A 27450-nucleotide genomic window follows, 5' to 3' on the forward strand; every position below is an offset into this window, starting at 1 on the left:
TTTCAAAACCCAGGAAGCACACATGGGTCAGAACGGCTAAGCCATTCACATGGATATGGTGAAGCAAATTTTCATTACAGTACAGTACTGAGGATAATTATACAATAATGCTCAACACTGTGATACCACTTTGCAAATATGAAGGAACTGGAGACAATATGACACTGACTTCTAAACGTCGTCACTATCCGGACCTTTTTCTCACATAAGAATCAGGCAAAGACAGGATTCAGAAAACATGAATGGGAAAACAAGAAAGGAGACCTATCAACACATTGGCCTGCTACAAACAACAAAATTAGGGAGGAGCTGCCAAGAACTGTAAGCTGCTATCCTGCATCAAGGAAGGTAGATCAAACATAACATCACAGACATGAGCTCATACATAACAGTTACATTAACAACACTCTGGGACTACCGGCAAGGGATTTACTTAAACCCATCCTTGTTTCAGGGAAAAATCAGCCTTAATAAAGTTTGATCATCAGTATTCTTTGTGGCAGTGAGTTCTATTATATGAAGGTGCATTTTTTTTTTTTTTTTTTTTTTTTGTGGAATACAGTAAAGTACCATTAAATTGTTGACCAAATGAATATGTAATACAGCAGTACTCTACATGAACATGAAAAAGTGACTGAATGAGATCACTTATGTCTAAAGCACATACAAAATGATTATGTTAATGGAAGAAAAAAGGTAAGAGAGCATATGAATAATCGTATTATGGCTACACAAAGAGTCCTGCTACCTACAGGCTTTCAAGCACTGCAGTTCACTGTAATATGCAATAATTAAGCTATATCATCAGCACAAACACAGTAAAGGGCAAACATGCTAAAACTTTGTGAAACTAACAGCTACATTATTAAACCTGAGATTGTACAGGTGAATACAAACTCCCCAATTTTTTACATTGATCTTTAAAACACATCACAGAATAATAAATGAAGTTTGATCTCTCTACAGTATAGTGCTTCATTGCTAAATAAGTTATGCAAAGTGGAATGCAGTCTAACTATTTCCTCTGCCCCGGCTGGGGCAGGGAACAGTTTAAGGATTTGAATTTCATTAAATAAGGCTTTACTGATCTACCAGAAGACCAGCCGACATGTCGTAAAAATACCCCCGCTAATACCAATACACCAGTCCTGTATGAGACAGCCCTAGCATGTATTCAATATGGACGGTGGGTGTTAGCGCCGAAGTGGTGACATGAAGAGGTGTATGGTATGTAGGAGGATTGCTGGGCCTTGATAGCAGGCTGTGAAGCCTATGCCCAGAGTCGGACACATAAAAAAAAAAAAAAAAAAAAAAAAAAAAAAACTAAATGTTCAGTCATACTAAAATATGACACATACCTACACTGCTTCAATTAGTTATAGAATATAATGTATACTGATAACTACTGTACACAGTAAAGGCTGCACTATGTGGCATTATATTAATATGACCACCTGAAAAACTGAGTTGTGGCTTACAAGTTATACAGTCTAGCTCTCAAGTAACTGGCCACATAAAGTCTGAGTGGCATCCCCACTGTTAAACTGCAATTACATTTACTTTACTGTGCATGAAGCATTTACCTATATTTATCCGTTTCTTCCACCTCTTACGGTGAAGTGTGGGGGCAGGGTGGCTCACTGGTAGAGCATCAAGACTCGGGATCGGGGGTCATGAGTTCGAGTCACGCCCAGTAGCTGCCATGCCAGGAGGGGTAGCGCCCTCCTGTCAATTAGCAAGGATATATGATCTACTAAGGTCTAGCTCGAGGGAACATTCTCTTCCCTTATGATGAAGTGTGACGAAAAAGGGAGCCAGCCATGTGCTGGGTCATACGAGCTCCCTAAAGTGACCTTAAACATTTCTCTGAATTTCTTTTGAAGCTGACTTTGACATTACTCCTTCATTAGGCAAATCATTCCCGATACTGAATACTCTTTAGAAACAAGAAAACTTTCTCACACCCATTCTTGATCTCTATTTATTGAGTTTCAGACTGTGTCCTTTAGTGACTGATGCAGCACCATTCATTATAATGATCTGTGCCTTGAATAATTATCAGGGCTTCTTAACTGTAGTACACATTATCAAAAACTTATCTCTGAGATTGAGGATTTAAGGGACATCAGTTCAGATTTTTGGTTGAAAGTGAAATAAAGCATCAATCAACATGAAACTTCCATGGATAATAGCTATGATACCTACTTAAGCGTGTAGAAAGTTTCAGGACGATACATGAAAAAAAGAAAAAAATATTCAGTAAAACCTTAATATATTTAACCTAACTTTCACTGATTACTGCTTCTAAGTGTGTAAACATTTAATTCCAAGTGTGTAAACATTTAATCATTTTAATAATATCAGTGATTAAATTAATCATTTACAAATAAAGCTCAGGGATTAGTTTTGCCAAATACAGCTATTATCCGGTAAAATTTCATGTAAATTGATGCATCATTTCATTTTCAGCCAAAAAAATGAACTGCAAGCCCCTAAACAAAAACATTTTACTGCTAATGTTTTTCATTAGACAATTTTTTGTTTTTTTAGTAGATGGTGTATTCCATATACTGTATATATAAAGTTCCCTCTATACTGCACTAAGTACTAAAAAAAGACAGCGGTCACACAAAACCATGAGAATACACCAGTGAAGGTTTTCAAATGTTTTGCCCACTGATCCCAAATGTAAAGACAATTTTGGCTGTTCTGTTGTGAATTTCAGTCATGAAACAGACATCCACACCATGTGTGGAGTATGTCTGAGCAAGCAAGACTGTACATATTTGTTACCATTCTCGGCTTCATTTGACTTTATTTTCTCTTAATTACTGGCTCACCTGGAAGATAATTTTCATGAGTTTCAAAAGGTATGTCAAAAATAACAAAGTTTTGGGATCATTTTTGCCATGTGCTCTTTTGAGGGGTGGAATGATCATCCTCTTTTCGGGACTTTGGCGAAAGCTTTGTCTTTGCAGTACATGATATTCATGAATAATGGGAAGTAACAGATTTTCAATGAGTAACCATGTGATTTGCGCAGTCAGCGTCACTTGCCGAGTAGTTTGCGTGTCCGCCCCGAGGGTGGCGCCAGTGTAATGGCAGCCATTAACCCGCCTAACGCCCGCGCCTTTTGAAATCATCCCATGGGTCCGGCGTGCCATCGTCCACTGTGCAACTTACGGATGCAAATATGGGCACATCAATTCATCCAGGAGACTACGAAGCAATCTGGGCTCGGACTTTCAAACGATCATTGTCTAACTTTTTTTTTTTTTTTTTTTTTTTTTTTCCCTAGGAAGAACACGGTGTGTGGAAAATACTGCACTACTTGTTCTTACGGCAAAAACAGCAAAATAGCTCTTGATCATTTTCCGTCCGTACCGATTTTTATTTTTCCCAGAATGAGCAAGGCATGTGAAAATTTTACACTTCATATTTTTTCCCTGCTTTCTGTAGTAACCATAAATAACCGTCTTTGCAGGGATAAGGAGTGTGGGAAAATGTGCAACAAATCACAGTTAAGACAAGGAGTTAATCTTAAGTCTATGGATCTCAGGTTTGGTTCACATTTAAATGGCTTGGCGGTGGGTCTCATGTGTTTCCTGTCAATCCGAAAAAAAAAAAAAAAAAAAAAATGCACGAGATTGATTTAATAGCAGGTTATCTAAATATCGGTTGTACAGGAAAAACAAGGAAAATGAGTGTACGATCTTTGCGTGTCTAGTTCGTCCTAATAAAAAAAATCTAAGTTAGGTCAGGAAATCGATCGTTAATATGAGAATTCTTCCCCAGTTCATGCAGTAGCCTCTCTGTAGCCGCATATGGGTTAAAGTAAAACAAACTTATAATGGTACCTTTTATTCTCGTACAGCCACTCAGGCCTGTCGGATGGGGCTATATTGTATTAGATTAAGTTAGGCTAAATCTGATCTGAGTCGGGTAGGGTAGGATAGGGAAGGGTAAGGCAGGGCAGATTAGGAGAAGGAATATTTATTAATACGGCCCCTGGTGGACGAAGTTAGATTAGGTTAGATCGCCAGGTCAGGTCAGGTGGATGACGCTACATTAGATTACCTGGTGGATGAAGTATGTTTAGACTACGCCAGGCCAGTTCTGTTCCAGTGGTTTAAGCTATATTACAGGTTGGTCAGGCGGATGAATTAGAGTAGATGAGACGGAGTGATGGATGAAATTATATTAGACTGGGTTGGTTAGATCAGATATGATGAATAAAATGTTAGATTAGGCCGGGTCAGGTGGACGAAATGTTAGATTAGGTCACGTCAGACATATAAATGTGTCAGATTAGACTAGGTCGTCAGGTGAGATGGATAAAGATGTTAGCCTCATAGTGTTCAACATGACCAAACGTAAAATTGCCATCTTTCCATCTTGAATGCTGTGCTGTGACAAGATTAACACTATAATATGATGCGTGTAACGAAAAGTGTTATGAAAAGGATGCAGAGCCACAGATACTGTAGTCTCTCACCGAGCTTTGCGAAAAAAACTGCAAAAGAGCGAAAATCTTCGCCAAGTTAAGGTGGACGAACTGCAGGTCAGCTTAGGTAAGATCAAGTGGAAGAAATTCATTTGATATGATTCGGTCTTTTTAAATGACGTTACATCAGATGGGTGAAATTTCAGGTTCAGTCATATCAGATTAGAATGGATGGATTCGTTGTTGTTATGGCTCCAAGCTCATTTGAACATGAACCCGATGGACTGCAGGCTGAAGTTACCGAGTACCCTCATCCTGCAGTCCATTCTCCTCCGCTCAAGGGACAGGAAAGGAATTAAGGGACGTTATGTAACCAGGCAAGTGAGGCACCAAGATATATCGGTGCCACCTTGGGAAAGCGCCCCTCTCAATCACCATGTCAGGTTTCTTGAATAAAGTTGTTGCGCAGTCTGTCCCACCAAGTCTCACGCCCCCACACATTGGAGTGCACTCTCACGCGCAGCCTGACGCTGTCCTCGTGGCGCAGTGCCGGGTAGAAGCGCAGGCCTGTCATCATCTCCACCTCCACCACGCGCGCACTGAACTCTTGCGCGAACCGGGTGCCTTCCTGTGTGGTCATGGGGAAGGTAGACTGGGAACAGATTCACAAACACACTGAAGATCAATTTCCTGTCATAAGTGTCATTTGTATTCCTAGGAAAGACAATGGAAAGAGTGCAGAATCTTCCCATGTATTTTGTTTATCCTGCACAAACAAATCTTAGTTATGGAAAGAAAACTGTCGTAGATTTATATACCTGTTTCAGCAGGAAGGACAAAGAAAGGACTGTGGAATCTCCACATGCCTTTAGTCTCCCTGCAAACACAAATCTAAGTTACGAAAGTGAATCAATCGTAAAGATTTCTGAGAGCCTCTGGTAATCTGCAGGTCAAATGCCGAGGATAAAAATGGGTAAGGTGGGTAGAAATACGAGATGAACTAGAATGTGCTGAGGAACACATATACCCAGAGTACCCAGTCAAGACTAGTCCAGTTCATGATAATGAACTCAAACGAAGAACAGAAATGGGATGGAGAGATTCAGTGAACTAAATAGGCTAACTACATGAAGAAGTAACTGCTGTTACATACCCACTGTCCTTATTATAACTTAAGGATCGGACACGTGAATTCTAACAAAATCCTTGGAACGTAAACTTAGAGTGCTCAGTGAGGAACTGAAAGGAATACTGTACATTAGATGTAACATGGAAAGGTAAAATGTGAGTTTTCTGGATAAAGGAAGAGATGAAAGTGGAGGATATAATCACTGCAATCAAAGAGCACAAATGGATTTGGGGGGCCACGTCCATCGTAGACGAAATATAAGATGGATAAACAGTGATGGAGTGAGAGGACGAGGTAGACTGAGAACTTGATAGCGAGATGAGATTTGGGAATTCGGTGGGATTGAATGGAACAGGCATACAGCCAACAAGTCAGAGTGGAAAAATATGGCCGAGGCCATTCTCCTGCAGTGGACATACTCAGGATGATGTTGATGATGGCCGAAAGAAGTGGTTGGGATGGTTGGGGTGGGCGAAAAGGGGTTGGTGGTGTGAGTGTGACGGATTAAATCCATCAGTTTCTATCACCTGCCAATTCATTAGCATCCTCATCTTCCATATAGTATCTCACTTTTTCAGCCACTCTTTAACCATTGCCATCCATCTTCTTGGTTTACCAAGCCTCCTCCCCAACTTCAAACTCACTCACATGTATTCTTTTCATCTCTCAATCTATATTCTTTTACAGTTTTTCTATAATCAAACGATTTAAGCACTTTCTCCTACCTTTTTATCAACGGACTTCCTCATTCCATATACTTCATGAATCTGTGTACTGTATTTCTTATTCTTCTCACTTTGTGTAACGCATGCACATTCCTTCAGAGTCTTATTTCCACTGTCCTCACTCCAACAGTGGTACCGATCACTTACTTGGAAATCGTTCTTCTGTACTCTTAAATACATACTTCAGTACCACCATAAAAACTTTTCATACCAATCAACATTTGTACATCCACACCATAGCCTACATATGGAAAATCTTTCATTATTTGACTCTGGCATACACTTTTTTCAGATCCATGTTGTTACTGTTGTTATACCTTTAGGCTTATCTGAACGTGAACTCGGGCGTCAGGCTGAAGTTGCCCATCTCCTGCAGCCCACTCTCCTCCTTTGGGGTTATTAAGGGAGATGAGGAATGTTTGTATATTCAGGTAACCTATGTTTCCACCACACGAAAGCGTCCCTCTCCAGTACCTCACAGCCCCTTAAATGTCATAAATACAGTAGTTTCTAGTTCTTCTCACATACTTTTCCTGCTATGCGGCTCAGTGCAAGTATATGACCTACTTACAGTCTGTCACTACTAAAACCATCCAGTCCATCGTTCGCCAGACATTATGGTATCCTCTTTATCTAAGCAACCATGAGCCAGATCACAAACACACTTATGATCAGTTCCCTGTCGAAACTGTGATTTGTTTTTCCAGGAGGGACAGGGTAAGAAGAATGCAGAAAGTTTCCATATCCCTTGGTCCTCCTACAAAATGAAATCTTGGTAGTAGCAATTGTAGCCCCAGCTTCATCTGAAATGCAAACCCAGTGGACTGCTGGCTGAAGTTCCCCTCCTCCTGCAGTCCACCATCCTCCTTTGAGGAGTTAAGGGACGTTTGTATAACGGGTCAGTGGGACCGCCCAGTCACACTGGTGCAACCACATGAAGGCGTCCCTCTACAGCACCTGATCCTGGTTACGACAGACAAGTGATGATCGTAACTTTCTGTGAATCTCAACTCACTCTAACTACAATCTCTAAGTAACCCTGCTGACCATACTAACCATACAGTTGGTGACGGGCAGGTGCTGTGGGTAGATGAACGCCTGGGTGTCGAGCAGGTTGTGAGGACAGAGGTGAGGATTGGGCACCCACATCACACACCGTGTCACAACCACGAACATGTGAGACGGTACCAACGCATTGCCACCATCACTGTGACAGATAAGAAGCATCATCATCATCATCATCAAATCAGTCATTATCATCATAATCCTCATTAATATCACCATCATCTTAGCCATTATCATTTTCATCAAAGTGAATATTTCAGCGCCTTTAATTGGAGTTATTATTATTATTATTATTAGTATTATTAGTTTCTCATTATATCAATCAACATCAGTCATCGTGGTGATTGTTTCCCCTTCAGTACGATGACGTCTTTTCCGGGGTATTCTTGTTTCCTGCGGACGTAACTGAACTTAAGGATAACCGCATATTGATGGGATTTATGAAGGCTATAGACAACTCCACCAGTCTGGAAAGTCAGAGAGAGAGAGAGAGAGAGAGAGAGAGAGAGAGTCGTTGTAGTGAATGTTAACCACTTCAACCTCAGGACGTATTTTTACATTAATCTTGACACCTTCTGATGATTTTATTCATTACAAGAGACTGTTCAAATGTGGGGGGTTAGATACAGCCTTCATTAACCCGCTCGGTAATATGGCACTCTCCTAAGCTGAATAGAATTGTCTGGAAAAAAAATATATAAACATTAACTACATTATCAGTGAATGTGTTATACGTACTCATTTTAACCTGATTTTCATCCTATGCAGTTTTATTTCGCGTAACACAGTGGCAGAAAAAAGACAATATTACGGCTCTACGTCCTTTCCATGGCACTTATTCGTGACTAGCATAATATCCTACCGTTAATCTGATCTTACACCTCAGCATTCAAGATGGAGAGATGGCATTTTGAGACCAAGTTGGAGTAAAACGGGTATAATACCAACTTACGTAACGGTGGTGAAGTCGTCAGCTAGTGAGTCAGCATCGTAGTCAAACACGGGGCCGGCGACAATGTTGAGCGGGCCGAAGAGAGACTGCCACTTCACCAACAGTTCAGTCAGCTCCTGCCATCGCTGTCCCAACTGGCTGCTGAATGGCACTGCATTGCTCACCAGACACGGCAGGTGGTCTGCGTCATCACTGCTGAACACTACAAGAAATATACCATTCTGCAACAAATATATCACCGTGTAACAAGTATATCACTGTGCAGTAAATGTATCACTGTACAGTAAATGTATAACTGAAATAAATGTATCACTGGAACAAATACATTACTGTGCAATAAACATAGAGGAACGCAATAAATGTATCACTGTACAATAAATGAATCACTAGGCAATACATATATCACTGTGCAACAAACATGTCAGAAAATACATCTTTTGAAGAAGTTATATTGTCAGGCGTGAACAAGTCGGGGGAGGGGGGGGAGTAAGAGACGGAAGAACAGTAACAGAATCATCCAAAGTACAGTTAAAAGTAAAAGTTTAAGCAAAGAGCTCAGCTTTCTCTGGAGGGAAGAACGGCAGAGTGATTGGAAGAGAAAAAAGTAGTCACTGGATGTCTGTTGGCAAGGTACCAGATGGAGCGAGATCAGTCTGGACTGGAAGATTCATTGTACTTAGAATGAAGTTGTTTTTAGGAAAGACGAAGAACAGATTTAGCATGATTCCTGACAGAAACACAAATTATACGTGATTCAGGAGAACGGTGACGTCACTGCCTTCTGGAAGCCACTCCTACTGGATGACATTTGGAAAAAAAAAAAAAATTAAACCATGGCTTTTGGGCAATGGTCGGGGGAAGGGGGGGGGGTGAAAAAGGGAATGCATGCGAAGATAACTTCTCTAATATGCAAAGCACAGTAAGATAGCTTTCGGTCACGGAAGCAATACTAATTACATGGGGAGTCAAGAAAGTACTGGCTCAGGTCCTTCCAATTGGTTGCGCCTTTGTGACAGACATTACTCTTTAACTTCTTAAATCCGATCACGTAGTCCACATTTTGAAACACTTCTCGAACTGGCGAAGTTAATTATGCTACGGCTTAACCTTTTCGCTGCTTGAAATTCTTACATTGAACATAAACTTCTACTAGCAGTAAGAATATAGGCTAATGCAAAGCACAAGATCAAACTGATGGTGTTACAGGGAGTAACAGGACAGGTCACAGAGATCAGACTGTGATCGGAAGAGCCCAGTGGAGAAGAAAGAGTGACTAAGTAGGCAGAAGAATTAGTTGTATGACTAATAGTCACATATTTTGAAACTATCTCTACGGCTATCAGGGTTACGGGGGCTGAACACAAGCACTCTTTTATCCCTTGCGTAAGACGTTCTAGAGTGTCGTGTCACTGACCTGGCGGGAAGAGAGGGTGGAGGGTGACGTTGTACTCTGCCATGGAGGGTAATGGTGCACAGCTGGGGGCCTGGTGTGCCGCTAACCTCACGTCACTGTGCCAGCTTTCACACCATCCATCACAACCCGTCTCGCCAAAACTACACTTCGCCTTGCCCCTGGCGTTGGCGATGCTGAAGCTGATATATCTGGGCAACTTCAGCTGAGGAGAGTATGCTGTGGGGAAAAAAATGTAGCAATCAGAAACGATATCTAGTCAGTCCCATAACACTTCTTTCGAGGTGTATGGACCTGGAGACTAGACTATCATAATCTAGACTCTAAAATATTATTGACAGATGATCAGCCTACTTCCAGATTTACCATATTCATTTACCTTTGTGACCTGTCATGGCTTTCCCACTCACAGATCCTCATTTCACAACCCTGTCCATATCTGTTTTCTCTGTAAGACCACACCATTTAAATACACTCTTCCACCCTTGTGCTATAGTTTTCCTTACTCTACATCTTCCACATTAGCTATGATTCTTATCCCATCTGTTCTATGCAGCCCACACATTTTCCATATTAGTAACTGCCACAGCAAAGTCTTACACCCATATATTAATGTAAACACTAACATATCTTCTTGCAAACCTCTTGAAGTCTCCAGTCTCAGCCTAATATTAAAATCTGTAACACTACTTGACTAATAATATACTGATTTTCTGAAGTAATAAAACAATAATGATAATAACAAGTAACGGTAACTGAATCATAAATACTTTCAAAAGTATCTGTAATCAAGAACAGATAAATATACTGACTGGTAGCAGCATCTGACTCGCAATATGCAATACTCCCAAAACAGGAAATTAATCGATTAACAATGAATCAACTTACTTGGAAATACGGCAGAAGTAACATAACTGTTCAACCCAGCCTTGATTTATATTTCTCTTTGGCTTTGGACTGCAGAAGATTAGCCTGAGACCCTTCTACGCCCCGAAAGAGGTAATAGGAGTGAATGTAACCTCTGCATTTATTCATCTATGTGTTCTAACCTGTGATGGCGTCATGGAGAGCGAGTGTTAGTGTCGGTGTGAGTGGGGTGGTGTCGGTGATGCCCCATGGGAGGTGTGTGGATGTGAGGGTATGGTCGTCCTGGGCGGCCCTCAATTCATTCACCCACCGACTCTCCACCCCCGTCTCACACCCTCCGGTATGCGAACGGTGCTCAACCTCATCTATGTCACTCGGCACCCTCGCCACCGCCATAACATCACTCTGAACCACCAACATTCCATTAATATCATCTGACAAACCATCCCTTCATTATTACCATTGCTACATTAACATAAATACTACTACTAATAAAATATATTGATACAACCAGTGCATTAATACCACAAATACACAAACCATAACATTGACAAAACAGTACTGCACTAATACCTCCACTACACTTTGGGGGATCTTTTTAATATTTATAAATATTTCTAACTAAGCTATGGAGAGAATCGCAATATCCCACAGGCTACTAGAAAGGATAGAAATTCTGCCTTTGAGATGCGGCAGCATCTCTAGACGCAGACCTGTCTGTCTGCAGTCCACTAAAGTATTCAGGAAATAAGGTACATCACTTCCGTAGACTTTATTGACTTTAGCAATGCTCCATATTAGAATCCTGAAGCTACGGCTTCCAGGGCCACCGATACCCATTATCAGGTCCGCGGCAAGATTTTCAACAACGGGCCCCCCCTTCCCCTGAAAACTGTGTTGAATATAATTATCATACACCAAGTGTAGCTTACGGCCAGACTTCTCCCCAACCAGTGTGTCACGGCACGTTGGTGTACTTTCAAAAGAATCTTGGTGTGCCATTTCAGCTTCCCCTTCCTCTTTATAAAACAACAACAATAACTGTAAGAAAATTATAGCACATTATGTAAAGAAAAATGAGAAATACTATTAAGTAATGGAAGGAAACAAATGACTATATTATAGATTACTATCATTCGTCATGTATTCATGCAGTATATATATTTCTTATTGGTATGGCTATAAGAGGTTAAAACAAAGGAAATCGGCGAGTCAGAGTTTCTTTATATTCCTTGGCCCCTTCAGTATGACAGAACTACAGCAATACGCAACTCTGTACTATAAATGTTATGCACAGTCTTACTTTAATTTGTTTAGATAAAACTACTCCTACTTTCTTTTACATATTTTCTTTGGAAGTCCAATATGTCATTACATAGTGAACTACGCTATATTTTCCTCCCTGTTAACACTATCTTGAGGCCCCCCCCCCCCTTAGGCCCGGACCCCGGGGATTGTCCCCACTCTACCCCCCCCCCTTGGACCTGAGTCTGCTTCACGCCAGTGAATATTAGATATTATTTTTAGCACAACCAGATAAATTACTTATAAAAGGTATACAGAATAATTGGAAGGGAAACGAGGCTTAACGGTCAGTTATGCAGATAAATTCGTTCACGAATTCTTTGTTCAGCAGCAAGTATACACCTGTATAAATCATTTACGGAAACAGTATACATCAAGATTTCTAAAATGTGTTATAACAATGTGCTAAAATTGAAAAAGCAGCGTCTGGCACTAAAACATTTACAAGAATAATAGTTCCTGTGTTGTCATGATTTTATTTATTTATCTATCTATTTATTATCAATTTATTTTACCTGGGCATATAAATCGTGAGTCAAGTAAGCCAAAGGTGAAGCAGGAGTATTTGTTGATGCAAAATGGTGTACTCTGTTGTAGCAAGGGTTTACATAGCTGTTGGAAAACACATTTCAGTGTTTGAAATTGGCTCCTTTTGACGTCATACAGGTAATTCGGGTTTTCGAATACGAGTTGGTAAGTAGAATGTTTATCTTTATTGACTCAGGATGGCGAAGAGCAAAACAATACTGAGTTTTACTTGGTACGAAGGTAGAAGATTAATAACATTATCTTATCCTATTCTAAACTTATGATTTTATTTTCATCATCGTAAATAATCTTTTAAGTTTCTTTAAGTCTGCCTAGGGACAAATTGATTTAGAAAAATGTTAAGCTCCTGTATGACAGGACACAAACTGAGTTTTTATCAACCGGGCACAAGTACTAAAAATCACACAAACACGAACTACACAAAGCCCTAAAACTCTCTCTCTCTCTCTCTCTCTCTCTCTCTCTCACACACACACACACACACACACACACACACACACACACACACACACACAGAAAATACTAACGTAACATTCAATTGTACGTATCGTTTATAATTAATCAACATCATCACCCTCACCCTTCTTCCCATCCAAAGGAAAAAGTAAGGTGGTATCCACAAGAAAGAAAGATATGAAAGATACAGAACGGGAGGTGGTGATTGTGGTGGTCGTGGTTGTAGTGTTGGTGGTGATGAAGACTCACATGAGGTGGTGGTGGTGGTGAATGAGGTAATGAAGACTGTAGTGGTTGTGGTGGTAGTGATGGTTGTAGAGGACTCCTGTGATGTGATAGTTATGGTGGTGGAGATGGCGATGGATGCTAGTGATGGTGTTGGTGGTAGTGATGGCTGTGATGGAGACTCACGTGAGGTGGTGGTTGTGGCGGTGGTGGTGGTGATGCCAGTAGGTGATGTAGAGCCCCCCACGTGCCATTGTTTGGTGCGGGCTTAATCTTCAACAGGTCACACATCAGATTGTACAGCTCGGTGTTGTGGAACGCCTCAACCTCATACCCTCGCTTCAAGTCAGGACCGTGGCCAACAAACAGGGCCTGAAACACAAATACACTCAGATATGGACCCGTGTTATAAACTTCTTCATTAAGAGAAGGGCAGGTTAACTTTACATATTATTTGTGTTATTTCCAGGCGATTTTATTCAGTTTGAAATACTTAAAACTCGGGAGACTGGATACAGATTTCATGATGTACATTCACTATCAGAGATCCTTCTTAATTTGATGAATATTTCCCAGTGGTAGCCAGATTAAATTGAAATATATGCTATCGTAAACAGATGGTTATTTTCTTATCAATGATGCGTATTTTGACCTCCATGAACCAAGTTGGAGGAGGTTATGTATTCATCCAAGTCTGTTTGTTTGTGTACCAGATTTCTAAAAACAAAGTTGTAACCTGATTTCAGTGAACTTTGGTGGATAGGCAGGCAGTGGGTCAAGGAAGAGCTGATTAGATTTTGAGGTGGATCCGGATCCGTATGCAGAAAATCAATTTTACTGGTGTCGGCGGAGGTATTCCCTCTCTGAGACTTTATTTCAGGGCACTCTAAAGCCGTAGAAGTAATTGATTATTCGAGACCGTAAAACTATTTGCCTGGTAGGAAAAAGGAATTACAGCGGGAAACCATAGTATTATTATTTTTGGGGGGTGGGGGCGTTGGCGAAGGTACGCGCTGAGTGCTTTCTAGTTTCATTTTATTCTCAGCATCCCCAGATAGATTTATTCATTTCAAGAGAGAGATTACAGTCGTCGATCTAATGAGGGAAGATATACTTTTCATTAACTCTTTTACTACTAGGATGCTCTCCTAATATACTTACTTAAAATAGTCTGGTAGCTACGAGAATGGAGCAGGGAGAAATCAGAGACTGCAATACCTGTGCTCCCACAAATTAATATAAGAGCCAAATATTTAACGTTGCCCTGCCACCCTGACCTCTGCCGACTGCTCTCAAAATCGAAATCCTTCATCCTTGCTTGACCTTCAACCCTCCCGCAAAGTTTGGTTTAAATCAGATCGAAGCTGCCTAAGTTGATCTTGCCAAGTGACCTTGACCTTTGTCCTTTCCTTGCGACCTTGACATTTAACTGACTGCTCCGATATTCCGAATCCTTTACTCTTGCCTCACCTTTACTGGTTCCACAAAGTTTTATTTCAGTCGGATAAAAACTGTTGTTAGCTGACTTCGCCATGTGGCCTTGACCTTTGGCCTATTGCTCTAAAAATATATAAGTCAACCCCTTGCTTGATCCTTAACACTTTTACCAAGTTTGGTGCAAATCAGGTCAAAAATAATTTGTTCACATACAGGTACACGGGTCGAACTTTGACCTTGCCCTGTAATAAAAAGTGACACTTCTTTCTTGCCTTAACCTGAACAGTTACAAGTTTGGTCTGAATCCGATAAAAAAATGTTTAAGCTGATTCTCCTAGGTCAGCGTTTGACCTAGCCCTGCGACCTTGACCTCTGACCTGTTGCTGTAAAAACGATAGATTTCCTCACTGGCAGTCCCTCAGCAATTTTCATCATTTTTATCTAAAATCGGATGAAAGCTTTTTGAGTTATTGTGTTAAAGTGTTTACACATACAAACTCATAATGTCCGCTCTCGTGCTGGTATAAATATAAAAACAGTAAGTAGTAACACATTATAATACACAATACGGTACACCCAGGATGATAAGTTCACCTATTAGTCTACCATTTCCATTTCTCACTATCTTTGGGTGCTTAACCATAAAGGTTGGGTACGTTTCTCTGACCATGGATGACTCTCATTGATAAGATACATGAGGCTGGGAGTAACAATGTATCGTGCAGTATTAAAACTGATAACACTGGCTGTACGATACATCTTGCGTTAAGGCTCTGGTTACTGGAGTACTCACATTCATGGAATGGAAATAATTGTCGTATCCGTGTTCTCCAAGGTCTGGCGTGAATGTGTCGTCCCCCGCCACCGTATACCCGGGGTCCACCTCCACCACCACATCCTCCACACGACGTTGGCGACCCATGTGCCACCTAACGGTCAACAATAATGATACAGGGAATATCTAATGAGGGCTGCTCATGGACAGCACAGTATGCGAAGGTCGTGCGGGAAGGTTAACGCTGGGGGGAGGAATATAATGGCTGGTGATTCAGATTTTATAAATGTCAAGAGTAAGCCCTCGTGCTTTATCCTTGCCTTTCTCTCATGGAATAGTTGCAACAGTCATTACCTTTCCTATAACAGACAGTCCCAAATGAAGCAATAGGTTTGTTGCTGTTTGCTTTCCTTTGTACTCCCCTGTACAGTATATGAAATAGGCAATGATCCCATTCTTTGACGGTACGAGGAAAGAATATGTGTCAAAAGATGCCAGTGTTTGCCTGATATGTGTAGAATTTTAGATTGTGGCGACTAGGTTGAAAGTGCATGTTGTTGTCATCCCAGGCTCAGATATATATGAACTCGGTGGGCAACAGGCTGAAATTGCTCTTCAGCGGTCCACCATCCTTGTGTGGGTAGATAGGGTGGGAGCTGAGGGACTTTGCATAACCTGACAGTGGAGTTGCCCAGTTATTTAGGTGCTACAGCGTTACGTATCTGTCTCTGTCAACTGAGCCTTTGGTGATTAATATAGCATCTGTTGTTTATGTATTAGTCTTCTTGTTGCAGATGGGTTGAATTTAATATTTTGCCTCATGAAAGTGATTGATGGTGTGTGTGTGTGTGTGTGTGTGTGTGTGTGTGTGTGTGTGTGTGTGTGTGTGTGTGTGTGTGTGTGTGTGTGTGTGTTTTACTTCAATAAAATCGTCTGAAAGCGTGAATAAAACGAGTGGGACATTCTAGGGTCGGACTGGTTATTAACTCTCTCTCTCTCTCTCTCTCTCTCTCTTACCTAGCGGGCAGTGTCTCCCTGGCATACACCCTCATCTGAGGCCTCTGGCAGGATAACGCCTTCATCATCTCGTACTTACTGCCTGAAATATAAATGATGTAAAAAAAAATACCAGATCATGTATATTCAGAGTTTAAATACAGCAAAATGTTAACATATGATATAGGCTGAGGGTAATGCCAGAAGTTACCAGACAAAAAAATAGGTTCAGAAAAAAATCTATATAGGCCTATACAGTATATTTAGAAGTACCACGCACAGAAAAGATTATGTCAAAAATTACCAAATAAAAATATGCGTTTAGAAAAAAAAATGAAAGGAATTGGTAAAAAAAAAAAATCGAAAATTGCCAGATTTAGAAGAAAAATTAAACGTACCTAGTTCCGAAAAAATAATGTCAGCATTTAACAAATACAAGTATAATTTAAAAGGCAGAAAAGTATCAGGCTTTTTAAAAAATCATGTCAGAAATTATCATACACAAAAATAGTTCAGAAAATACAAAAATAACAGGTATGGAAAAAAGTGGAGTAAGAAATTACCAGGTAAAAATATAGATTCAGAAAAAAAACAAAAAAAAAACGCAAAAGTAGCATGTTAGGAAAAATCAAATGTAAGCTACCAGGAGAAAAATGATGCTGAAAATTACCATATATAATAAAATGAAAGCAACATGTTCAGGAAAAAAAAATAATGTAAGTTACCAGGCAATATGAAAACTGGTTCGGAGAAAAATAATGTCGCAAATTACCACATAAAACTTTAGCAAAAACAATGAAGGTGACTTTCAGAAAAAATAATTTGTTACCAGATAAATAAAACTGGTTCGGAGAAAAAATAATGTTGAAAATCACCATATAAAAATAAAGATTCAGTAACACAATAATGCCACATAAAAGTAACAGGTCCTGAAAAATACTGTCAGATGTTGCCAGACGAAAATAATTAGTTCAGAAAAATAATTACAAGTAACAGCTTCAAAAATAGTGTTAGGGTTACCAGGTTAATATACAGTATAGATTCAGAAAATACGAAGAGGTTCTTGAGGTTATCTGGACAACTTTCACTATAAGACGTATGACATTAGCTGAAAGATCAAACTGTCTGATGGTAACAAGGACCTAAATTTACACAGCCGTACCTGCTGCTGAAGAGGTAAATCATCATCATCATCATCATCATCACAACTACCTCCACCACCATTATTATCATCGTTCTTGATAGCACTGGATGATTTTGCTCAGTTTCAGTGTAACTTTTCAAACTACAGCGGTTTTATAAAGTCTTCTTTCACCCCATTCACTATAAGAGGTCTTCCGTAGGCTAAATAAAATAATATGGTAACTGCAAGAATAAACTATATATATATCAACACATACACGTCACCATATTCAAGGTTTTCAGTTTGAAATATTAGATACGTCAGAAACAGTCTCATTCAGCCCGAAGAAATATTTTTTTTTTTTAATACTCCGGCTAACGATATCATTAACGATATTATCAGGTAACAAGTCCTCACGATTAAGTGCCTACCGAAAAATAACACAAATTCATCCCAGACATAGTACACTAAGCTTATTTTCCACACTTAATGCACACGCCTTTTTTTTCTTTTTTTTTTTTTAGGTATTTATCACCCAAAGACTTTTTTTTTCTGCAACTTCAACAAGCATTTCGCCTCTAGCATTCCAATTACTCATTCTAAAATCGTAACTCAGGATCGGCTACCTATTTCCTATTTACACTATACTCTGAACTCATTAAAGACGCTGCAGTCACAATATGTTGCACTAAACATACACGTGACTCACCATATACTACACCCACCACATACACAACACATACCATACACTGCACTCACAACACAAAATCATAGAACACTCACTTAACTTTCCGTCATTGGGTTCAAATCTTGCGAATGCCCCGTCCCAGAATCTGGTTGTGTTGATGATGTTCGGGATGTATTGTGTGATGTTGATAACCCTGTTGTAGCCAGCGTCCGCCATGCCGTGATCAGCCACCACCAGCAGATTGACGCACGACACCAGACCCCGCTCCTGTAGCCCTCTCACCAGCGACCCCACCAGACCGTCCACCTCTACCAGCTTCTGTGTAAGCTGCCACCAGGGAGGCACGGCAAGTTTTTATGAAGGATAACAACTTAACCTACCCTACGCACTCCTATCCTACTCTAACTTACCCTACCCAGCTTAACCTACTCTACTTTACCTTACCTTACCCTACCCTATCATATCCTATCCTATATCTACCAGCCTCACATCAATCTGTCGCCAGGAGGAACACAACAAGAACATAATGCATCAAGACGAAAATAGATCTCTTGAAACCGATGACGCACCCTATATCATTTCTGGTATAGCTACGTGACTGTATTCAATTTTTGGAAGACTTCAAATTGAGAAGTTTACATACAGCCACTATGAGCTCCTCCAGTCCCTTTGCCTCTATCAGTTTCGGCTATACCTATCGCCATGGGAACAAAGGAAGTATTTTCTGAGGATCTTGACACACTTGCGGTCGTGTTTTATTTAGTATATTATTCCAGCTAACGCCAAATGACTGTATTTTGCTGAAAGTGGGTCATAAGAACCTGGGATCAGATGACATATTTCTGTTCTATCCTTGCTATCTTCAGACGATTTTCCTCCGCTCAGAAAAGACTTTTGGAACTTTATTAATCACTTTATCACAAATGGTTTTTCCTTAACTGAAGAAAATGCAACAACCTATACGATATCTAAAGCTTCGTCTCACTTTGCCGCAAATGGGAGAGGGCAAGTGTTTATGAATGAATCTGACTCCTTCAGCTACGTGGCCTGACCTAACAAAATTCCTGCAACCACGAGACGCACCGGAGCCTAACCCCTTCAGCCACTTTACCTAACTTAACCCCTTCAGAGGGTATTCCCCTCTTCTACCCACGATCACGCACACCAGTCATCGTGGCACATGTAACATGTATTAACCCTAATAATGTACAGTATTAATTCCCATTTTTATCTTTCAGACTTCGACAGGAAGATCTGGTAACTGGAGGGCAAATAGACAGGAGAAACTTCTTTAATATACTTTTCTTATTCATGTACTTAAAATCACGTTTATCAACAGTGATAGGAGCGGAATCAAACAGAGCAACAGCCCTGCAATTTTCCTCTGTTCTCACGTGCCACACTTGGGGGAGGCAATGGATTAATGGTTAAGGATCTGCTGCTGGAAGGGGTGGAGTCCGTCACCCACGCTGGAGTAGGGAACAGTTTAATAATCTGAATTTAGTTGCAACGGACTTCTGCAATCTTTCACGGGTCTCACCGGTACGATTCGCCGATGTCATTACACCAGTCTTGAGTGTGAGACAGCCTTGGGATGTATTTAATATTAATGATCGGTATTAGTGTTGAAGTGGTCTTATGTGAAGGTGTATGGTACGTATGGGGACTGCTGAGACTTAGGGAAGAGTGTGTCAAGTCTGTGCTCATATCGGACAAAAAGGAAAATAAAAAGGAAAGGAAAGGAAAAGAAAAAAGCAAGGAAGGAAAAAGAACAGAAAACTCACATCGAGTATAACAGCTGTACAGTAAAAATAAGTAGAGAGATGATCAGCGGGTAGTGAGGATTCCACAACAGAAAACCAGTAATGGGGTGAGCATAAAGAGTTGACTAACCTGTGGAGAGTGTGGGCCGTAGTCGTGGGCTGTGTCGTCCGGGTCGTGCATATACAGTGTGATGAAGGACGGCCGTAGTTCTGGCGGCAACTCCAGCCATGATAACACCTGGCAATGTACAAACACCAAAATATGTGTTCAGAAGAGGTTAGAGTGTTAGGCTGCAAATGATGATGATGATGATGATGATGATACTAACAAATAAATAGATAATTAAATAAACAGCACTCAGTTCCATTTTACTCCCATTAAAAAACTACAAGAGCCAACTGATTTATACCCTTCGAGGTGTATGAGTCCAAGGTGAGGTCATGTTGTCTAATACATTCAAGGCAGATGACCATCCTGCTCCCCTTGGTAATATAACATGTCTGAAAACCCATCAGGCATCTTTTGGGGATCAAACCTACGCAAGACCGTCACTTCGACCGGTGCGTTTTAACCACTAAAGTAGACCACCGAGAAAATCATAATACAGTAAATATGAGAGAAGAACAAAGAAAACATGTAAATAAAGATATAAGGAGAAGGCTACAGCAGTAAGAAAACTAATAAAAAAAGAACTCGGCTTTAAGAAAAATGCTGTCCACCGCTAGAGGAACCGGAATTTCTGGACTAGAGAAAGCGACAAACAACAACAGTAGCAGAAGCAGCAGCAGTAAGTATGGTAATTTATGGCGTCCATCAGCAATATATGCTTAACCACGTCATTACGGAAACGTATCTTTTATCACATTCTTGTTATCTTCAGACGACTTGCCTCAGTTTGGGACAGACTTTGAACTACAGGCGCTATATGATTTCATAAATTCCTGCAATACGAGAGGTCTTTCAAAAATTGAATACTGTATAATCATTTGAAGATAGTAGAAATATAGTTAACTAATACGTCATTACTGGGAAAAGTTAACCACTTCACTTAGGATGATTTTTATCTTTATACTTGCTGTCTCCTGACGATATAATTCAACTTCGAAGGTACTGAGTAAGAAATGCTAGATACATTCTTCCTTACTCCTCCATTACGTTATCTAACAATCAGAGTAGAAGTAGGAAACGCACGGTACAGAGTTACGTCTTTGGATTAATGAGGTTTCAACTTAAACCAAATAGATGAAGGCAAATCCCCAATATTTCGCGGTCACTGATGTAACGCCTTTAAGCATTAGATGTAGTTGGCCTGCAGCCCACTTTACAAAGTGCTGCCAGCAACGACATACAGACACCAATCAAATCCTATCTTCCTCCCATGCTGCATAAATTATTGTCAAAAACTGGGGGTATGCCTTCCTCTAAGTTTTAACCTGCTGAACTAGAGGACGCCATGTATATTTGATTCTCGGTACCTTCAGACGATTTTATTCAGCCAGGAAAAGACTTTTGGAAATGAAGATGTTGTATATAGTCTTCATTAACCAGACCGAAACTACAGCTTCCTCCAAAGTTAAATTGCATGAAACCGTCTCTTCGGTGGTCGAAATACTGTAAAATAAGTTACTGCCATTAAAGAGTGTTTGACCTCCTTCAGTAGGGGGACGTGTTTCACTAATATATGCTTGCCCTCTTCATACGCTGTTATTCAGATTTTGAAAAACCATTTGAAGAGCTAAATAAAGGTTATGTATAACCTCTCCAGTTCGAAAATTCTCTCCAAAGCTGAATGAAGCTGTCAGAAGATAGCAAGACCCCCCACAAAAAATAATAATAAGTCGTTGGAATAAAGGAGTTTAGGACACGAACGTGAATCAAAGCGAAGTTTCTCAAGAGGTGGAGTCACTAAAAACTCGGGATTTTTTTTTTTTTTTTTTTTTTTTTTCTAGGTGGGGAAGCTCAGCATCCATTCGCTCGATGTAGTGCTGCTTTCAGGTGACTCTAAACTGTGTGAGAAGTCAACTGATTTCGTGTAACCCAGGAAACCATTTACTGCGCTCAGTGGTAACCACATAACCAAATGACTCCTGGTGGTCTAGGGAGTCAAAGTGCTCCAACCGGATGGAGCCTGTACGGGTATTTGAAGGATAACTAGGGTTTACTGCTTGTATAACGCCATTAGGGTAAGACTGGGGCTGGTGACCCTCGCCTTAAATGTCAGGACTGAGCAACTTTGCCGTAAGTCCCTACGCTCCTGATGGGAAAAAAAAAAAAAATGGTTGGATGATGGATGAATGGACTTTTTTTTTTTATTTACACAATGAACAGAGGAAGGAAAAATAAATAAAACAATATTCCATACACCAGATTGCAGGTGTCCTCCATTCATAAAAAATCTGTAACAATTGGACTTGAACAGCTGTAGGTTGAAGTTTAGAGGGAAACTATTCCGGGGAAGCGATATCCACAGATATACAGTTCGAGGAATAAAAGAATTGATAGGTAGACGTTCTGCAACATGGCAGTGCGACAGTCCAGTCATCAGCGCTGCCAGATGCCCGCGTAGCATGGAGCAAGAAGTGGAGAGGTGGCACAATGGATGCACAGCGGATACGTTATTTTGCTTTAAATCTCTGACAACAATACAAACCTCAACAATTCGTGCTATTAGACGACTTTATGACGTGAGTGGCCTCTGTTTGTTTAAGGGTTAAACACACACACACACACACACACACACACACACACACACACACACACACACACACACACACACACATACAGTCTTACCTGCTGTACGCGGTGTGTAAATGGGATGGACTCGTTATAGAAGTACCAGTGTGTGGGTCGCAGGCCTTCCACCTCAGACCCAGGCCAGAAGTACGTGGCGGCAACCTTACCCTGAAACACACATTGCCTGGTAATGTCATCATCTTCATCAACACCCTCACCACCTTACTCAACCTTACCATCATCAACATTAGCATCATCAACACGAATTTACATCATCCCCATCATCATCATCATCACCTTACCATCATCAATATCATCATCACCACGAATTTACATCATCATCATCACCTAATTTAATTTAATCATTTGTCTTCAGATACTAACCGAATTTTGATATTTCCTGGTGATCATAACAGGCTGATAAAGAGAGGATAAATAATCAGAACTGAAGGCAGTTAATGATACAGTTCGTTAGCAATCACTTTATATACAAACCTATTTAAGACTTAAGGGAAATACAATATATTATCCACAACGTACCAGTGGGCCAATCAATTATTTTTTCTCTTTTAACTGCATAATGGATATAACGTGATTATGATAGTATTTGCCAAGTTAGAGTGGCAAGTGTTATTTGGTCACAATAATATGATGACTCTACACTGACAAAGACCCCTAACCCCTTTCGTCTCAGCTGATGGCTAAGAGCAGTCAGACTGGACAGTAAACTTGATTAGTAACCAAGGAGATTCATTCCTGTCTCACAGTTATAGAGGCTCGTCAAATTTCATACAATCACAACATGTTATTACAGGTGTGAGAGTGGCCGGAAAACAAGCCAGGTACAGTATAGTGTGTGGGAGGAATATGCGTAAAACTGCCTCCATCTTCCACGGTTATCCATAACATTTAATTATCTTTATGCACTATTACTATTACTATTATTATTATTATTATTATTATAATAATTATTATTATTACTGTATTATTATTACTAATAATTCCCTTCTTCTTTATATGTGCTTGCTTTTCAGGAAGTGACCTGTATCTTGTCAGAAGAGGCCTATGTTGGGTTCGCTACATACCGTACATTCTTCTCACAAACTGGCCAGTGCGATATTTTAAGTCATGGACATGCTCCCTCCCTCCTAAAATTTATCCAGTAGTCGTTTCTTTAATGGCAACTAATTAATATGTATTGATAAAAATGAGTCATATGGTCCATGCATGAGAACTATGTGAAAACCTACAGTCCTTTACACGAATACTTCCCCTTCCAAATTTCAAGACATTACCACCTACCACTTTCTCCATCGTTTTCTGGGTAAATACTTCCTTTACAAAGTCAAATAATGCCGCCCACTTACTTCTCCATGAATATTCCTATACAAATTACAAGTGAAAAAAGGTACATGTTACAATACAGTGCCTCCAACCTGCTTCTCCATAAATATTTCCCCTACAAGCTATTACACACTGCCACCCACCTACATACTGCAAGCCATCACCTCCCACCTGCCTCTGAATAAATACTTCCATTACAGACTACCATACAGTGCCATACACCTGGTTCTTTTAGTCTTCCAGATAAATAAATAAATAAAAAACGCGCACACACACGACATACAGACGAGAGAGAGAGAGAGAGAGAGAGAGAGAGAGAGTACCATCGCTTCTCTCCAGTCTCCTATATGATTACTTTCTTCCCAAACTACAACCGCCACCACCCACCTGGTTCTCCACAGTCTTCCATATGGGTTCTCCTCCCCACCATCGCGCCTTGAAGCTCTCTGGTCTCCCTGGGCGGAACTCGGCCTGGAACTCGGGGTCATAGAATTTGTTGGCCACTATCCCGTGTGATGGAGGATACAGCCCCTGGGGAACAGTACACCGTGGTCCTTACATTGCGTTTTCTTATCTTGTGTATTGCGGGGACGGCTCAGGGTGGCCCTTACACTGCGCTTTCCTATCTCGTGTAATGTGGGGACGGCTCTGGGTGGTCCTTATATTGTGCTTTCCTATCTTGTGTGTTGCGGGGACGGCTCAGGGTGTTCCTTACCTTGCGCTTTCCTATCTCGTGTGTTGTGGGGACGGTTCAGTTTGCTGATGCAAGGAGCGCATACATTTTGGCTGTTTCATGATAAAACTTGTCAGTCATGCAATCAGAAGTGGAAAAGCATAGTTAATATATATAGAAACAACAGGCTCATATAAGTACAAAAAAACTTATGAAGGGTACGGAATGGTCATCCTGCCTGAGCCGTTCCCGCAACAGACGAGACCTGGGACATGTCCTTGTGATCTGTGGTTTGTTCCTGCTGTTACCAGGCGATTTTATTCAGCTTCGGAAAGACTTCTTAGCCTTTTCAGTCCAGGAGTCTTTTAATATATTTAGTCTTGCTATTCCCGGACGACGTTGTCCAAATTAGGGTAGACTTTTCAGACTGGAAGGGTTACATACAGCCTTCATTTACTTCACTATTTGAATGCTCTCTTTAACTGAATAAAAGCGTCCGGAGGGAACATGAATAAAACAATAAAAGGCGTCACCGCATGCTGTCGCGTCTTGTGTAGTTTATTATTGCCGCTGCCAGACGAGTGAATTCAGTGTATTTAAGATCTCTAACGGTAGCAGCACTGAAGTCCCTATTACACTATTTAGCCTCCTTCACAATATACTGCCATGTACTATATATTTCATTAAGATCATGACAGTAGCTTTAAATTTGAAGAGTTAGATATACAGTAGCTTAGGAATGACCTCTAATATTCAAGCGGTTAATGAAAGCTGTTTTTACCCCTTGCAGATAAAGCCTCCACTAAGCTGTATAAAATCTGGAGGCACTGCGGTAAGACATAAAAACTTGTTATTGCCGTGAACAAAGTCGCCTGACAACTGTGTGGGTCACTGAACTGTCCATTTGAGGTTAAATATTGTTAAACTAGGTTACATTAAATCATGTTTATGTCAAGCTAAGGTAGGGTAGGGTACCAGGGTAGGATAGGGTAGGGTTGAGAGGGGGAGGGGAGTGTAGAGTAGGGTACAGTAGGATAGTGTAGGGTAAGGTAGGGTAGGGTAGGGTAGGGTAGAGAAGGGTAGGGTAGGGCAGAGAAGGAGAAGGTAGGATAGGGTAGAGTAGAGTAGTGTAGGATTGAGTAGGATAGAGTAGGATAGGGTAGAGTAGGGAGGTTAGGACTGAACAGGGCATAGAAGAATAGGATAGGATAGGGTTTAGTTAAAATAACTTACGCTGGGTCAGTTTAAGTTAGGCTGTTGGATTAAGTTGCTGGATATATTGTATGTCAGATTTAGTAAGGCTCGCTAAAGATAAGTTAGTGTAAGATGAAGTAGGTCACCAAATTAGGTTAAGTTGCTGGTTGAGTTAGACTACGTTAGGTCAGGTTAGGTTAATATAGGACAGGTTAGGTTAACTGAACTTAGGTTAGGGTAGGGTAAGAAACGTTAGGGATTGAGTACTCACGGTAACGAGGGTGTAGTGGTTGGGGAAGGTGATGGTGGGGTAGGAGGGCTTCATGTAGGGGGCGCGGACCCCCCTCTCACCCAGGACATTCAGGGTAGGCGTCAACCCACGGCTTAGGTACTCAGATCGGAACCCGTCCAATGATACCAACACCTGTACACACACACACACACACACACACACACACACACACATGCGCGGGACAGAAAATAAAGGGAACGTAATAATTTTCATTATCGTCATTACCATCACTATCATCTTTATCATCGCCATCATCATCAGGATCATAATCCTCATTATCCTCCTCTTCATCATCATCATCCTCATTATCCTTCTCCTCCTCCTCATCATCATGATCCTCATTACCCTCCTCCTCCTCCTCCTCCACCTCATCATCATCATCATCATCATCATTACTGTCATTACCATCATCATCATCATCATTGTCATCAGTATCATTATTATCACTGTCTATAATCAGCGTTATAATAAGCATTATTACCATCACAATTATCATGACCAACGAAATAATCATTATCACTACTATCATTACTGTTATTATCACGTTTATCATCATTTAAGTTATAAGCATTAGCATCAACACCAACTTTATCATCACGATCATTTTCACGACCATCAACACAGCAGTATTACAAACGGGAAAGGTAGGATCCGCAAACATCATGAGAGTCTCTTTCCAAGCATCCTACATTCAGAGGCTCAAATGCTGGGAAAATACCTGTGTTCCAACTCCCTGGCCAATGTGGTTGTCAGTTCTCCAGCTTTTCTACTCTCCTCCTTTCTTGATCTCCTAGATATGAAAAAGGGTCAAAATGATGATGATGATGATGATGATGATACTACTACTACTACTATTACTACATTACCGCTACTGCTTATACTACTACTACTACAACAGGTACTATTACTACTACTACAACTACCTCTACTACAACAACAACCACTATTACTACTGATAATAGCAATAATAATAGTAATAATAATAATAATAATAATAATAATAATAAAAGTAGCAGTATACGAGTAAAATCGCTATGGTAGTTACGACGCAAAACCGCTAAGTCCACGATCCCACGTTGTTGGTAGTAAAGATACCGCAACGACAGGAGTGGGAAGGCCTTGAGAATCTGTGAGTACTGACCAGCGGGTGTTGCTGCTGGTAGGAGGGGGGGCAGGAGGCGGGGTCCAGGTGGCGCGGGAGGAAGGGAGGAGGGTGGGGGAGAGGGTGGGGCTTTCCTGCCACACCCACTGCTACCACCACCACCACCACCACCACCACCGCTGCTATGCCCACCACGCCCAT

At 40.7% G+C, this 27450-nt stretch overlaps 1 protein-coding gene across 1 annotated transcript; it reads right to left on the reverse strand.

The window, feature by feature from the left end:
* Positions 1 to 4883: 4883 nt before the first annotated feature.
* Positions 4884 to 27450, reverse strand: LOC145407987 (venom phosphodiesterase-like). Its single transcript, XM_080278794.1, has 14 exons — positions 27289 to 27450; positions 26127 to 26279; positions 24376 to 24519; positions 22702 to 22812; positions 20041 to 20148; positions 18243 to 18474; positions 16358 to 16439; positions 15359 to 15494; positions 13315 to 13500; positions 10776 to 10998; positions 9730 to 9945; positions 8316 to 8517; positions 7355 to 7505; positions 4884 to 5072 (listed from the first exon to the last, which is right to left on the reverse strand). Exons 1-14 carry the CDS (start codon positions 27448 to 27450, stop codon positions 4884 to 4886), a joined length of 2295 nt encoding a protein of 764 aa, XP_080134920.1.

The sequence above is a fragment of the Coenobita brevimanus genome, chromosome 8, assembly GCF_032717465.1.
Source record: "Coenobita brevimanus isolate Jiangsu-jjx chromosome 8, ASM3271746v2, whole genome shotgun sequence".
Taxonomy (NCBI): domain Eukaryota; kingdom Metazoa; phylum Arthropoda; class Malacostraca; order Decapoda; family Coenobitidae; genus Coenobita; species Coenobita brevimanus.

Bases quoted from the DNA above. Each gene is read 5' to 3' on its own strand.
- LOC145407987 (XM_080278794.1), bottom strand. From the start codon at position 27,450: ATGGGCGTGGTGGGCATAGCAGCGGTGGTGGTGGTGGTGGTGGTGGTG. The intron at 22,813-24,375 runs GTGGGTGGTGGC...TGTGTGTTTCAG, and splicing joins GGAAGACTGTGGAGAACCAG to GGTAAGGTTGCCGCCACGTA. The intron at 15,495-16,357 runs GTAAGAGAGAGA...GTTGACCGTTAG, and splicing joins AGGGAGACACTGCCCGCTAG to GTGGCACATGGGTCGCCAAC.